This window comes from Populus euphratica, unplaced genomic scaffold (assembly GCF_000495115.2).
Source record: "Populus euphratica unplaced genomic scaffold, PopEup_1.0 scaffold15.1, whole genome shotgun sequence".
NCBI classification, from domain to species: Eukaryota; Viridiplantae; Streptophyta; class Magnoliopsida; order Malpighiales; family Salicaceae; genus Populus; species Populus euphratica.
Genome location: NW_011499874.1, coordinates 161,124 through 178,151, shown reverse-complemented (window position 1 = coordinate 178,151; position 17,028 = coordinate 161,124). Strand labels below are relative to the sequence as shown.

The window sequence follows — 17,028 nt, the reverse complement described above, 5'->3', positions numbered from 1 at the left end:
TCTAAGGTGCTGTTTGTTTACGCGGCTGTGGCTGCGTTTTAATTAAAACGCAGTTTGCAGCCGTTTGGTAAAATAAAAAATTAGTTTACTGTGTTTGGATCCCACATAATTTTAACGTTTAAAACGCAGTTAATAAAAAGCAGATAAATACTGCTTTTCATTCACTATACACGTTAATTGCACTGTTCAGTGAACAATTTAATTAACATGAACAGTGCAATTCACTGCACTGTTCACGTGAACAGTGCTTGCAAATATAGAATAAATTAAATTCACTCGCTTTGTAATATTAATTTTATATTTGATAATATTTTATCTAATTTTATTACATGCTTAAAAAATTATGAAAACGGTAATTCTTATCGAATAAATTTTATACGTAATGTAATTATAAATAGTTTAATAAAATAAAAAAAATATTTTATATAAAGTATTATTTATTTCATGATATAATATGAGTAATTAATTCTATAATAGTTAAATTTAAAATCATCAATATTAATATATATTTTTAAAAATTATTTTATAACTTTAATTTCAAAAGTTTTTTTAACCAAACACATTAAATTACTTTTTCTTTAATTTCAATTTCAACCACAGTTTTAACCAAATATTTATTTTTTCAAACCAACCTCAACTAAAAATACGTTTTACAAAACAACTTTTTTCAAACCACAACCACAACATTTACCGCAACACCAAACACACTCTAAATAGAGTCATACCATCCTTTAAAGTTATTTGAACTAATATTATTGTAGACATGGAACAAGAGGAGGGATAAACATATCCTAATATTATTGTAGACATGGAACAAGAGGGATAAACATATGTCAAAACACAATCATAGCATGAAAAATTAGGTGATAAAATACAAAAAAGATAAAATATAAACTTTATTAATAAAAAAAAATTCTATTACATAAAATAGGTATTCTCAATATAAAGTTAGAGTTACTAAAAAAAAATGATTGCAAAGCATAAAAAACCATCAACATACTATAGTTTCCAGCTATATTCTTCTAACTCTTTTTGTTTGTTCTCCAATAATGCTCTTAATTTTTTAAGAATGAATCAATTTCGCTTATCACAGAGAGTCTGTTAAATCCGGCCGAGAGAACACAATTGACTACCCAGCAGTTAAGAGGACACCTGGTAATTCGTCTGCTGTGTTGCTTGGACCGCAGCGATGAAACGATAGCCATGCTTTGTTGCCTCGGGAGGGCTTTGGAGAAGAGCATGATTCTGTACCACCAATGAAATAACAAGACCTGGGGAAGCTGTGGTTCCGTTGATGGAAGCAAATGAAATTGCAAAAGAAGGGGACGTTCGTGGTCTTAAAAGCTAGTGTTTGTGGCTGCTGCGGTTTCTTTTCACTGATATTTCCACTTGCGCTATAGGCACTACCCATTGGTGTGGAATTCATCAAAGCAAAGTTCGCGAGATGTATTGGCATTGAATTCTGGCCATAAATACTTATGTTTGAGCCGGAAACTCAACTGTCAACAGTTGATGAACTGTACGGGTTCGGGGAATAACATTTTGAATTTGCATCAGCTGCCGCTGCTAGTTCGGTACAGATTGATTCTACTGATGATTCTGCAAATGGTTGGATCTGGATGGCTGCTGCTGATTCCTCCTAATTCACTCTCACGTGGTTTATGCTGCTGATTCTGCAACTGCTTCTGGGATGAAGAGGAGCCACTAGAAATACTTGGATTTTGATGACCTTGTTGGCTTTATTGTGCCTGTATGAACGGTTGTTGTTGTCGCTGAAGCTGTGAAGGATGAAGCATTCAAGAAGAATAAAATCGATCCATTGAAAAAAAAAAGAGGCATAGCCCGAGGATGGGTTCCTTTGTAAGCTTTTGTGGCCCCAACATGTGCAGGGATTGGAATCTAGTACGCCCCATTCTGCAAAATTGCCAAGTATTGAGTTTCATTGCCAGGAAAGTTTGGGTAGTTGAAAGTCATTGTTGTAGTGCCTGTTATTGCTGATGCCATGGCATTTCTTGAAGCAGAACTTGAGCTACTTGAGGAAGCTACACTACCAACAGAAGAAGAAGGCCTCACACTGACTGGTCGGATAGAAGCTGCTGCTGCAACAACTTGTTATTGATTCATTGGGAAGATAAAAGTGGGCCCTTGCATGCAAAATATTACCATGAGCCCGAGGGGGAAGGACTTGCTGAAGAAAAATCTGCAAGGACATAGATACAGAAAATTATACAGGGACATATATCTTTCTTGTCACCGAAGCTTTAAGAGATTATACAAGGATGATTAGTGACTTGTCGCTCTTGCTATCTGAACCAGAGATTGGATTTCCAAGCCACATTCAAAGCGGAAGCACCTGAGATCAGGAGACCAAGTTGACACACTTCACAAAACAAAATGATGTTATGCACGAATGAAACAAGAAATGGGATACCTGTTACAATATTTGATGCAGGCAACACGAGTAAGATATGGGGAGTTGCTAGGAAGGGCAGTTACTGGGGCTGTGTGATGATGCTGCTTGGTAACATAGGTTTTCTTTTATAGCCACACCAGGGATCTTCTCCTGATTACGAAAAGAATCTTCATGTCTTGTGAAAGGAAGGTCGGCTACTTGCGTGAGAAAGTACAGCTTGCTGTATTACGCACAGATGTCAGACCAGGTGATGTGCTCCTGTTTGAAGACTTCAAAGCCAAGATCGAAGATCTTAACCTTTCAAATCAGGTTCCTGACATGGCTGCTTACCTTCATTCAACTCGAGTTTTAGGAATCTTTGGTTATCATGATCCTAAATATGCAATGGCTGGACAATTGACACAGAAAAGTGATGGTCACAGTTTTGGAGCAGTTCTCCTTGAGCTTCTTACTGGGAGGAAACCCAGTGATCGTACCATGCCACGTGGACAGCAGGGTCTTGCTACATGGGTCACACCTAGACCGAGTGAAGACAAAGTTAAACGATGTGTAGATCCAAAGCTGAAAGGAGAATATCCCCCTAAAAGAGTTGCCCAGTACTTGGCAGCTGCGGCAGCATTATAAGTGCAGCATGAAGCTGAGTTCCGGCCAAATATGAGCATTGTTGTCCAGGCTCTCCAACCACTTCTGAAGGCTACCGCTCCTGCTCCAAAAAAAAAAAACCAAAGAAATCATGAGTGCAGTATGAAGCTGAGTCACGCATACCTGCCAGTGGAAGCTGTGTTGAAGGTAAAGAAAGAAGAGAAGGAGCCGTGCTATTTACATGAAAAAAATTCATTAACCAATATGAGTGCACGCATATCATGAGAAGAAAGAGAAAAGGAATCAAAATCTTTAATATTTCATAGCTCATTAATTTCTAGCCGGAATTATAAAGGGATTGCATTGCTGAAATTCATAATAATAAGATATTCAAAACAAGATGTTTCAATGAACACTACTAGTAAAAGAAAAAAAAAAAATTCTTGTAAGCTAGAGTGTTGGTTATCATTCAGGTATAAAGATAAATTTAGTTTAGTTCTGAATATAAAACAGTTTTAAATGGGATATTGAAGTTAGATATTCTATCATTTGATTTGATAAATTTCAATTGAGATTGGTCCATAAATTTTTAAATTTAATAATTATATTTTAATTTCACAATAAGATTTATCCATTTATAGAGAAAATCTAATATAATTAAATTAAATTTTAGTTGAAAATATAAAACCTTTTCAATCATATTTTTTGAGACATGCCCACTTGTTTCGAAAGTAAGTAAACTTGTATCGAGGGGGAATCTGTAAAAAAACAAATTTTCTACCAATCAAATTTTACCATGTGCTATTTTAATTTTTTAAAAAGAAAGAATAAAATAAAATATGAATAAATAACATGAAAAATAAATGAACTTTCATATATTTCTTGGTCAATAAAAGATTGACACTTGGGATAAGATATTTAAGATATCTTGTTATAAATACAAGATCTTGTCATAAATGCAAGATCCCGTCAATAAATATCAACCAATAAAATTATACCATGTGGCATTAAAAAATGACCTGAGAGCCCTTGTAGATCTCTATAAATAGAAGGCCTCAATCTAGAGAAAAGAAAAAGAATTTTGGAAGATACAAATTTCTTTCAAAATAACCTCTTCAAGCAAGGAAATTCTCCCCCTCTTTAAGCATGGAAGCTCTCTCAAAAAATTCTTAAGCCTCTTTAATTTATGCTTGAAATTTACAAAGAACAAAGCTATGTTAGATCAAGCCTAAACACCCCATAAGAGTTCTTCAACAACACTTTGAAGACAAATCAAAGATATTCTTCAAAGCATCAAATCACCAAATCTTGCTAAGATCTGTTGGATCAAGCCTAAACGCCCCATAAGAGTTCTTTGACAACACTTTGAAAATGAATCAAATGTATTCTTCAAAGCATCAAATCATCAAATCTCGCTTTGCGATACATGCTTAAATTCATGTTCTTGCAAAGCACAAATCTTGGCTTGATCAAATAAATCAAGTCACCATATATCAAATTCAAGGAAAGAATTAGAGAATTGTCTTTTTCTTTTGAAATGATACTTTAGATAAAGATTGTATCCGGTTATATATTTAATAAAATCATATATTTGTACACGTGTGTTTGTTTAATTTCGGGTGCTCAAAATTGTGTTTACACTCCGGTGACCAATTCTTTCTTCTTCATTTTTTTACTTATTTATTAGCTTCTCTCTTTCTCTCTCATGTCATATCAACTAATCTTTTCTTTTATTTTTAGCCATTGGATCTTGAATCTCATTTTCTGATCATTGAATTTTTATAAAATTTTGGATTAATTTTGTATATGTTAATTAATTTAAATGAGGTATGACTCTCGAAACAATTACTATTTATAATAATGGTTATGACTTATATTATTTTTTCAAAATCTTTAATAAATAGTAAAAGACAGGAGACTTTGATGTATTTTTAGATAATGACCAAACTAAAAAGCCTCCAACATGACAGGAGACTTTGATGTATTTTTAGATAAAGACCAAACTAAAAAGCCTCCAACATCAGAGGGTATAGGGTATAATAACTTTGAAGGATGAGATTATTTAAGGAGTGTTTGATGGTATGATAATGATTATTTTTTAAAATATTTTTTATTTAAAAATATATCAGAATAATATTTTATTATTTTTTTAAAAATATTTTTGACATCAGTACATTAAAACAATATAAAAATAATAAAAAATATTAATTTAAAGTAAAAAATAATTTTTTTAAAATTTTTTTCAAAAAAAACTTTTAAAATAAAAAATAAATATGCCACGTCAAGATCCCCAATGAATGAAGGTGTGGTTGTGTCGAAAGGTGTCTCTCTATTTTTATTTATTTATCGTATAATCATTATCGCAGTCCCGAGCTAAAAAGAAAAGAAAAGAAAAGAAAAAAAAAGCAGGAGAAAGGCAGTTAGTCAGCAGGTGGGAAAGGAAAGCGTAAAGCTTTGCTGAATTAGTGAGGGAAAACGAACTCTTGACTTTGGAGGAATCCAAATTTTTGGCGTTGCCACCCTGAAACCCTCCCCCTCCTCCCAATTTACACATTAAAAAAGCGCGCGCCTCTTCATTCATTGGCTACGCTCAGAATTCAAACCACCCCAAAAGGCCCCCTCCCTCCATCTATGGAAAACCTAAATAAAAAAAACTACTTTAAAATTTTCACCCCTCCCGCCCACGCTCTCCATCCATCCATGAAAGCCAAAAACCAAAATAATATCTATGAAAACAGTTTGCCAAAATCAAAACACTGCTATCATTTTCCCACTTCAAAATTTCACCTCCCATTTCCCCTCCAAAGTGCCACCATTATTATATATACCTATTCTTGCCCCTCCCATCTCATCACCACCTCTTCCTCCCCACTCTCTCTCACGCTATCTCTTGCAATGGCTGTCCTCTTTCATAGCCAGTATGACAACAAGGAGAACGCGCCCCCTTTCTTTCCAAAGCAAGATGCTTTATTAGTTGCTAAATCTAAGTCTCCACTCCCTACAAGCAACAAAAGAAGAGTCAGGAGACCGCTTGAGGACATTACGAACCTCTTGAATCAAGAAATCTTTCTGAGGTCAGTTCTTGATGATAGGATTCGTTTTTTACAGTCACTTCCTTCAGCTTCCAGACTGAGATGTGTAAAGAGGAGAGCTGAAGATGGTGTTGACCCGTCCTGCAAGAAGACCCAGTTGCTGCATCCAAGCAAAAATTTTAGATAGCTCTATTAATTCCACCGTCTAGACAGTCATTCTGCTTGATTGATGGTCCATTGAATCTTGCTTTCGTTTCTTCTTTTTGTGGTAAAGAATTAGATGGGTGAACCCCAATTCCAAAAGCAAAAATATATATACAAATTTGATGTCAATCAATGGAAGCTCCCCAATTTATTGCATTGGATTTATCAAACCTTCCGTTATTTTGGAGTCTTGTTTGATTCGCTTGGTATTAAGAATACAATAAGAGGAGGATTTGGATTTCAATGCCAAACAGGATTCACCTTCAAATCTTCTTTACTATAGGAAATCTAATATCTAAACAATTCCGTTAATTCTAAAAAAGAAAGCAGTTCTCATGTCTTTCTCATTTATGTGTCAATACCCAAGATGACCTGCGAATTCTTGTTTTCTCTTCACCTTTTACTCTAATTGTCCTTGGAATAGAGGTTCTTGCCAGCTTCGGCTGCCACAATCTTAGAACTGGATGCCCATAAAAGGGAGATTAAAATTATAACAAATGACCATAGTTGTGAAATCTGTCTGGCAGGTAGATCCATTGAAATGTGAAATTGGGGTTTAGTTTGGGCTGAATTTTTTATTTTCTTAAAAAACTTTGAAATGATATCATTTTAGAGGGTTTTCTTAATAAAAAAAGTTATGATCGACTAGATTAACCCGGTAGATCTTGAGGAGTCTTGAGATGGGTCAGCCTCTAAATCGGGTTTTTTAATTATGCAAATGACCACCTCCAATCAATTTATCTGGCTGCTTCTGACTTTTACGTAAAATCATATACTGGTTATGAACATAATTGAAGACATTAATTGAGCTATTTCTTTTTTCCTGTTCAATTTTTTTTCCTGGTTCATATAAGAAAATGTATGAGCTTGTCAGCTAACTCGGAACAAAGGCATAGGCTATCCATACTTTAGGTTGGAATCATAGGTCAACTTACCTGGGAATGATCTAAATAGTCAGCCAGCTTTGCGCAGAATTCTCTGGTAAGCAAGCACGTTAATAGCTGCAGAGATTCATATACATCAAACTAAAGCTAGTGTCATAGCACGGTACCTGTTAATTTGCTTTATGTTACAAGGAAACATTTGGTGACAATCGATTTCATCATGGTCCAAATGTAAAGCAGTTGATCAGCTTTAATTTCTTTGGGCAGAAACGAAATTAGGCATTCATAAGATATGCATGGTGGCGGTGCCGGCCGGCCATGAGTGGGTTCATTCTTAATTCTTGATGGAGTATATTGAACAGAATATACAAACTAAAAAATTACCAAGTCATGACCTCCTTCATTTTCTTTCATACCACATGATGCACATGTTAGTAGGTGCAATAGAGATCACTTGTTGATGCTGAGGAGTTGAAACAAAGAGATTGGTACAAGGATGTTTTCTCTCGCGACAAAAAAAGTCCTGACTGGCACTGGCACATTGTTAGAACCGAACTGGTCGGTAATTCTTTTAGCAATCAGAAAAATTTAAAGGAGTCACAGCCATATATATATCACCACTAAAAACACAATAGAATGTGATGACTTCCACCCACTTTGATTATTATATGAAAAGGGATCGCTGCTGATCTCTATATATTTCATCCTCCTCATTTGTTTCTCTGCAAAACAAGCTCAATAAATTTTCTGAGAGAATAAGAAAAATGGCTAGCTTGAGATGTTATCTGTGCGTCCTGCTAATATTGCTGTCATTTGCACAATCCGAGGCCCGCCCCCTTGATCCATCTGTTGTACGGAGGAACCTGATCAGGACAATTCGAGCCCTGGGCGAGAGTGAAGCTGTCGGTGATCAATATGCAAATAAACGAGTGAGTCCTGGCGGACCTGATGCTAAACACCACTAAAAAGCCAGCAGTCGAGATTTTCTATGAAAGTCAGGGGAATTGGCTATAGAAGGTCAATGCTTGTCACTGTAGCTACTATCGATAAGATTAAGTATATTATATAAATAAAGTTACCCTGCTTTTCTTCTAATATGGTGCACATGCTTTTGAGAAAATGTATTCAGATTAATCCTTTTTCAGAGTTTTTGTTTTTGTATTATTATTATTATCATCATCTTATCATCAACAACGTAAAAAAATCATTCGAAAATATAAAAAAAATCAAATTTATGCTTTGACAATTCAAATACATTTTGAAAATCACTTTTAGATAAAACATACCATGTCCCAAACACCGCTTTAAGTGGGTCTTTTCCACTTGGCTTAAATCCATATTTTGTTGCAATGCATAACAGTTCATTCATTCCGGCGGAAGAAAATATTGTGATCACTCTCTAGTCTCTACAAGGCACTCACCGTGTTAGTAACTATCTCTTAGATAAGCTGGATAACATTTCATGTTTCAACAACGACAAGCTGGATCACTTCTACTCCATAACACATCGCATAAGTATAAAAAGTTTGCAGCCTTTATTGTGCCTTTTACGCATGAATTTGCGAGAATAGGATTACGAGAAAGCAAGGACTCTTGCATCTGCTCAGCCCCAGAAGCATCTTTTGCGGTTTTTCTTTCCATTTTCTGAAATGTGGCTGCCATTTTGCGTGCTTAGAATATATATTTCGGTTTATTGGATAGACTTCATCAAGGGAGGATTTATTTTTTATTGAAGAAGGGAAGAGATCAAATAAGAAGAAAAGGATAAAAGAAACCAAACACCTGTGATCAAATAAGAAGAGAAGGTTAAAAGAAACCAAACACCTGTGTCCATTGTAAATAAAGATGGCTGTAATTCACAGCATTCTATTCTTTACCCCACAGGCAGCAAGTTTGCCACACTTTCATCCACTGACAACACAAACAATTCATAATGCTTATGGTTCAAGCACCGTCAACACATATTCTTGAAGCCGTAGGGCACACTGCCATTGTTGCTAAAGTCACTTTTCAGAATGATTTTCTTTATACTAAAATGCAGTCAAATTCCCTGTTGCACTTTTTTTTTTTTTTTTTTAAAGAAGTGAGCAGAATAAACAATAGCAGAGCACTCCGTCTTCGGGACCTTGTGCTGTGTAACGCTTCCAAAGCATTGAGGATTATGTATATGGATTTCCTTGTCTTATTCTCTTGGATTGTTTTGCTCTCTTTTATGTATTCTGCATATATAAGATATACAACCAGCAAAGTCACTAGTTAGAACTAATGCATCCCCAATTAACAAGATAAAGTCAAAGGAATTAAAAAGATAAAATTAACGAAAAAGCCCAAAACAAAAACCCTAGCCACAATGTTTTTTTTTTTAATAAAATTATTCTGTCAATATCTGCCTTAGAAAAAAGCTAACAATAATTTAAATATGTTTATCACCAACCTTAATTAAAAAAATAAAAATAAAAATAAAAATAAATCATAATTAGATTGCAAAATTAATGAGAAAAATACTAAAACTTAAAAAAGCATCTTCCTAGAACTAATTTGAAGGCCTTCGCGATCTTAACTAGTTACAACGAGCCAACATTCTATAGAAACTCATGGTAAAACTTGAGTAGGATCTAATTGTTGTATAAAAAAATATGTATGTCTTCATCAAATAGGTCGTTCGACTTGATCAAATATCTTTTTAAGTTTGGATCTATCCATATAGTATATAAATGTGTCTAGTAAGCTTTACATGTGGTCCAATTATAACATATCTATTTCTGACTTTATAGGTACTCTGAACCTATTACATTAATCTTCTTAAATTAAAAAGAACTCGTCCTTAAGTTTCAATCATCCATTAAACAATTAAACAAATGTTTCACATTAAAAAAACATTAGAGATCTTTAAAAGACTAGTAGAAGGTTATATGCATTGTCATTGATCTTCCATGATACCTAATATGGATCAATCTTCCTCTTTTGAAGCTTGTAGACTCCCAACAAGAATCAATAACAAGTAAGTACTACCCATACTAAGTCATTAACCATAAAAGTGATATTTTTATGATGATTCTCACCTCAAGTCTGGTCTAGTATCTAGAATTATTTCTAGAAATCCTTTACTTGACTTAATCATGCACTCCTATAAGATAATCTACCATGTCTTTAGCTTGGACACTTAGAGAATCAAAATGAAGAAAAGACACTAACTCAAGCACACCATATGTATTTTTCCCATACACGATCTCAAAAGGGCTCCATTACAACAAGACAAGGTCCTAATATTTTGGTTTGTTTTCCACTTCATAAAAGATTTTCTAAACTTTGATTCAATATTGTTATCTATCATTCATTTAAGGATAATAAGCATTATTAAAATCCAATTTAGTTCTAAACTCTTTGAAAAGTTGCTTACAAATCTAGTATCTTGATGAGAGATCATAGACTTAGGAAATCCATGTAAATGAACCACCTTGTTAAAGTAAATATAGTTAATTTAAGAAGCATCCATGGTCTTTTTATAAGAAAAAAATATGTTTTTTTTTAAAAACCTACCTACCATTATCAGGATAGATATCATAGTAAAACATTGATATCCATCTCTTCACAAATCCTAACACATGACCTGATAGGTTAGACCAATAATAATAAGATAATACCAAGGTCAATAGCTTGTAATGCTTGAAGTGACCATTATATTGTTATAACTCATAAATAATATACTCTTGAGGGAATAATTAAGAAAATAAAATTTCACACCATAAAACATGTAACCATTAACAAGCACTCAATCACCTAACTTATCATCAACAACTAACTCAAAATAAATGTCTATAGGATGGATTTTCTGGATATAACTCCTAAAAGTTATCAAACTCCATATCCTTAATACTTTTGGTGCCGATGAGAATGACCTACCTACTTAGTGCATCAAATACCTTGTTTGAAGAACTAGATTGGTGCCTTAAGAAAAAAGTAAAATCTTAAATATAAGACACCTATTTGGTATGTTAGTGACTCAACTTTCATTGGACATTAATGTATTTTAAATCCTTATGATTAGTAATGAGCATGAATTCATATACTAGGTAGTGTCGCTAATGCATTAATGATAGAACAAGGCATAGAACTTCAGTCATATATGAAGTAATTCTTCTTGGAACTCATATTTTTCTTATTGAAAACACCATGAGACAACCTTCTTAACTAAGGACACCTCTAATATTCAAATCCAAGGCATCATAATTTGCCCAACCGAAAGTTGGCTTTTATTTTTTCTATCTATTAGAAAGTATATTCTTTAATAAACTATATAATAGATGCAATCAAGAAATTAAAATTATGGATGATTTCATGTGTTATCTTTTCAATAGGTTAGATCTAATCTAGTTGACAAATGTCTTATACGAGAGGTAGCCCTAGAGCAACTCTTTTAGAATTAGGTCTATAAATTCAATCAATACCTCTCAAACCTTTATGAGACTATTGTCAACCATATTAAACAAACTACTCTACAATATTAAAGCAAAAACCACCCTTTTATTCTTTAACTCCTCCAAAAACCAAGACATAAATAACAATCTCTTTCTTTTATATGGCTCAGCCATAAAACTACCCATATTTGCTTAGCATCAAGCCATATATTTTGCTTTAATATTAAAGGTGTATATGTTGTATCGCTTGTTGTGAACTACACTCCTATCATACTATCAAGACCTCTTTAACAATATATGACGCACATATATTGGTGCTACATCACACCAAATATTATCGTTAAATGTTTTGTCAATGAAAAATAAACTAAATATTATTTATATATGATTACCTTGCCTTCTTACTTTAACCAAGTTAGATTGTAGGCTTCGGAAAATTATCTTTTTTAAGCTTTAATTTTTTTTAAGCTTTAATTTCTTAATTGCATGTATTGACACCAAATTCTCATACCATTTTAGATGATCATGTTACACACCTTCTTTATAATCATGCATCTCATATAAAAGATGTTAGCGCGCAACCAATCTTTACCCAAATAATCCTTGAGAGTGAGCAAACTCTTTTGGATGACTAAGGTTGTACAACAATCAACATATAAAATCTCTCTAACCCTCACCATTATATACAAGCTATTTAGAGGCTTCATTTTCCTTTTTAGTCTTATCTTCTATTAATATATTCTTGCTTGAACGACTTATCAACTTATAACACTCATTAACATAATGCCCATGCTTCTCATACTTGTAACATCAAATCACAAGCCAAAAAACTTGATTTAAGGTTTGTTGAGGAGTAGATTCACTACCAAAAAATTGGAAAAAAGAAATGAAAATTTTGATGAGAATATTACATCATGGTTTACCACTGGAAAATGCAACAAAAATTTTTTTTATAGTAATTTTAGATAGAAATGAAAATGGAATAGAAAAATGATGAGAATATTACATCATGGTTTACCACTGGAAAATGCAACAAAATTTTTTTTTAATTCATTTGGCATTTTTGACATGTCAAATCACTAATAAAAATACCAATAAAAAATATATTTGTAATTTTAAGATATTTTAAAACTCAACTATAGACTCTTTACAACATATTTTCCTCTTTATCTATCAAAACAAAAAACCAAAACCCTTTCTCTTCCGAAACTTGATAGCCACCTCCACTAATCCAGCCATGACAACTTGCTGGAGTCGATGCAACAACTATCCTAAGACCTAAGCTTCCCTCCATTAGTTCCATTTTTTTTTTTGTCAAGGTTCACTCTAAGAAGCCATCCATTTCTATTTTAACCAATGTATGTCTTAAGTTCACTTATTGAGATTTATTTGCATTATTTATAATTTACTTGTTTATTTAAGTTTTTTACTTGTTTTATAATGATAATTTTGTTGTATTAATTTAGAACTTTTATTTTACAATTTATTTTAGAATTGAGTAAATGAATTTATTTTGTCACTTGTTAAAGTTAAGTGTGATTTTGTAATTTAGGTGTGTTAGAATTGAAGAAATGATGGGTAATTCAATGGGTACCTTTTTTTTTTCCTATCAATTTAAGGTTTTGATTTTGTGTAGAATTGATAATAATTAAAGGTTATTTTTGGTTAAATAAATTTAAATTGAAGAAATAATGGATACTTAGTTGGATCTCAATTGATTTTAGTCAATTTACAATTTCTTTTTATAATTTAGATATTCAATTCATTTAGAATTGATAATAACTAGAAATAATGGTTAAATGAATTTATTTTGTCACTTGTTAAAGTTAAGTGTGATTTTGTAATTTAGGTGTGTTACAATTGAAGAAATGATGGGTAATTCAATGGGTACCTTTTTTTTTCCTATCAATTTAAGGTTTTGATTTTGTGTAGAATTGATAATAATTAAAGGTTATTTTTGGTTAAATAAGTTTAAATTGAAGAAATAATGGATACTTAGTTGGATCTCAATTGATTTTAGTCAATTTACAATTTCTTTTTATAATTTAGATAAAATTAAATTCATTTATAATTGATAATAACTAGGATATTAATTGATATTATTTATTCTTTAATTGAATAAATAATGGGTAGTTAGTTGGGTTGCAATTATTATTTTTAATCAATTTTATGGTTTAGTTGAAAATTTAGAGAAAATTAAATTTGTGTGGAATTGATAACAATTAAGGTTAAATATGTTTCAACTTATGAAGTGATCGATAGTTATTAAATTATAAATTATATATTTCTAATTGGAGGAATTGAGTTACTTTGGAACTAAAAAAATAATAGGTTATTAAGTTGTTATTTTAAATTATTAGTTGATTTATGTAGGTTAATTGTGATTCATTTTTAATAAATAGTTGAATTTGTTACTAGTATATTTTATTATCATTTTAGTATGAGTAAGATATTTGTTGATGCTTTATAATGTACTATATGTTTTTTCTAATTTATATTCATCATTTCCTTTTAGTAACCATATTTATTTTTTAAAAGTCCAAGTCCAAGTTTAAAAAGAGCGATCTTACTTCTCAAGTGGTTGTGTTCATAATTGTGCTATGAATTTAGAGGATGATTATCAAGAGGCATTTAATAAAGAAGTTAATGACCAAGACTTGACCATTTAGGTTAATAGATTGGCTAACCCTTCATTGATAGAGTCCATTTGAAGAAAATAGATATCATAATGAAAGGACGATCTCTCAAAGTAATTATTTTGTCTCATGATATTATTTGTTTTTATTGAGTTACTTCAAGTTTTACAATTATATGAAAATGACTTTATTGAATTAATTTTTAAGTTTAACAATGTTGAAGCTACTCGTTTCATCACATTTATGATGAAGTAATCATTTACAAAAACTATTTTTTCAAAAGAGAAAATGTTCATTGTAAGTGTTTAAATAGTTATCATTAGTTTAAAATTGTTTATTTGCATGAATAATATGAAATATAATTGAGTTTTCAAACTTGATTTTTTTTTTATAATAGAGATATAACACCAAATTGCTTGAGAAACTTGGAGAAGATACTTTAAACCCCGTTCCCCATGATCCTTAAGTGTGGTTGAAGGCTACTGTAAGTGATAGACCTGATATGAATTGAGTTTATGGCTTGCTTATGGCATCAACTTGAGAACTAAAGGAGGGTCATGCTGTTTCAACTTTAGGTATATTATATGTTAATCCAAATTATTTTTTTTACAGGAATTTGATGAGATTATACATAAAAAGATTTAGGAACAAGTGGTTATTGAGTTAGATAAAATGAGTGTGTAACTCCTAGAACTAGATATAATGTACTAGGCTTAACTAAGTGCAACTATAGGTGTACCTTTTTCTCCCTCTCTTACTTGATCTTCCACTTTAGCATGTTTTCCTCCCCTCCACCCCCACCATCATCACCTATGATGTAATATACTGAACATACTTTACCTTGTTAATTTGATTGTATTTCAGTTGGAATTTTAATGGTTTCCATCCAGGTATATCCTATTTTTCATTTCAACATTTTTTTAATGTTTACGTATAAAATTTTATCTATCTTATTTTTTGCACCATTTATATGAATATACTACTTAAATTAATCTTCCAACTATGAAAACCCATAGATCTACATAATCTAATAATAATCTAATGGTAGTTGCTGTGATTTTTGTTATGGTTGTGATTTGTGTGAGAAATTGTTGGATTAAGGAGATCATAACAACCCTAAACAAAAAAATAAAAATAAAATAAAACTTTGATAAAAAGGAAATTCCGTCAACTTTTTTATTGGGAATTCAACCTTTTTAATTTTTTTTATTCCATTGGAAATTTCCAATTTTGATAGAATAGTTGACAAAAATAGGGCGATAAAAGATGAAAACCCTGACAAGTTACAGGATTTGCATGTAATTGAAATGGAGGAAGTGAGATTTCACCTTCTTATATAATCTTTTAGGTTTGCCTTGCCTGTCACATATTTGTTTCAACTGCCGCCACCACATAAAAATAACCCCTTTAACTTGATGTTGATTAGTTTCACCTTCATGTATTTGGAGATCCTCCAATTCTCAAAGATCCTTCATCCAACCAATTAGTGAATCCCTTAGCTTATAGGGTTTCTATAATCTCGAAGAGTTTTATTAAAAAAGCTTAAGTATCTTTGGTGACCATTTTGATCAAGAGTTTTTCCTTACCATCATTGAGATGTGATCACCGTTCTCATAATCCTCTAGATCCTGATCCATCAAATGACAAGCCAACTCTATAACATGTTTTCACAAATCCCCAATCACTAGTTTGTTAACCTTTCATTTTTAGAGTAAAACCTCTTTGTTTGGAAATGTTCCCCTACAACATGATGACGTCCTGCTCTACAACCTCTGGCCATGGTAATTCAATAACTTAATAGAAAAACCTACCAAGAGTGTTGAGCTATTATACTAACTAACACAACTTAAACTAACTAGACTAGAAGACAATTTACAAAAAAGACCAAAATAGAAACATTAGCTGCATTGTTATTTGTTAATAAATTATGCCAATCTCTGCCTTAAAATGGCTTACAATAATTTAAATAGTTTTATAACCAACCTTAAATAAAAAGGCAGATGAAATCCTACTCATACAACAAAATTAAAAAGGAAAAAAACTAAAATAGGAAAAAAAAAGAGGCATTTTCTAGGCTTTATTTAAAAGTCTTCTCAATTTGGATGGTCTATAGAAACTTTTGCTAAAATTTAAACATAATATAATAATATAATGATCAGATAAAAAATTATTTATGTTTTTGTAGACATGTCATTTGCATGACCATACGTCTTTTGTGCTTGGAACTGTTTATTTTATCTATAAATATACTGGGCTTTTTACACGGTATCTGATTTGTTTTTGACTGTCCATAACCTCTAAAGGCTCCCACATCAAGAACCTCTGACACTTCATGAAAATTAGAAGTGGGACTTTATTATAGAATCTATTCTGTATAACAAATATTTATTATAGTTATGATTTTATGTTGTAATATCTATAATTATTATTGTATAAAACACACACACATATACAGAAAAAGTTGGCTAATCAGTATTTAATTATTCTCAATTGCCTTGTATATTAGCCTCAATTCTTCATCTCAACGCCTTCGTTTTTTAAATTAACTTAATTTCATCAAGAAAAGCTAGATAAAGTTTTAATCACTAGCCCCAAGCCTCAAAAGTATGAAATGAATTGTTATCACTACGTGGAGTCGAAGAATTCCACAACTAAGGATCATAGCAGTTCTCAATATATCATATTCGCTATTGAGAAAAAGTAACGCTGCAATGGCATGGGAAGTTAACAAGTGAATTCTAACGCTGCAAGCGCACGGGGAGTTAACAAGTGAATTCTGACATGGTTTGAGAATTATCATTGGTTTGGCTAAAGCATTTGAACATTCATGATTCATGCCTGAAAGTCTCTGTCAATGTA

The 17,028-nt window shown here is 32.0% G+C and overlaps 1 protein-coding gene across 1 annotated transcript; it reads left to right on the top strand.

Annotated features, from left to right (window-relative positions):
* The first annotated feature begins 2,002 nt into the window (after positions 1–2,002).
* Positions 2,003–3,037, top strand: LOC105128106 (PTI1-like tyrosine-protein kinase 3). The gene is made up of 3 exons (XM_011029631.1): positions 2,003–2,111; positions 2,453–2,521; positions 2,649–3,037. Exons 1-3 carry the CDS (start codon positions 2,003–2,005, stop codon positions 3,035–3,037), a joined length of 567 nt encoding a protein of 188 aa, XP_011027933.1.
* Positions 3,038–17,028: the final 13,991 nt, after the last annotated feature.

What these genes read in the sequence shown, in the direction of transcription:
- LOC105128106 (XM_011029631.1), top strand. Translation starts at nt 2,003, where the DNA reads ATGGCATTTCTTGAAGCAGAACTTGAGCTACTTGAGGAAGCTACACTA. An exon ending in AGCTGCTGCTGCAACAACTT is followed by an intron (nt 2,112 to 2,452) that starts GTTATTGATTCA and finishes TATTTGATGCAG; the next exon opens with GCAACACGAGTAAGATATGG. An exon ending in CTGTGTGATGATGCTGCTTG is followed by an intron (nt 2,522 to 2,648) that starts GTAACATAGGTT and finishes TATTACGCACAG; the next exon opens with ATGTCAGACCAGGTGATGTG.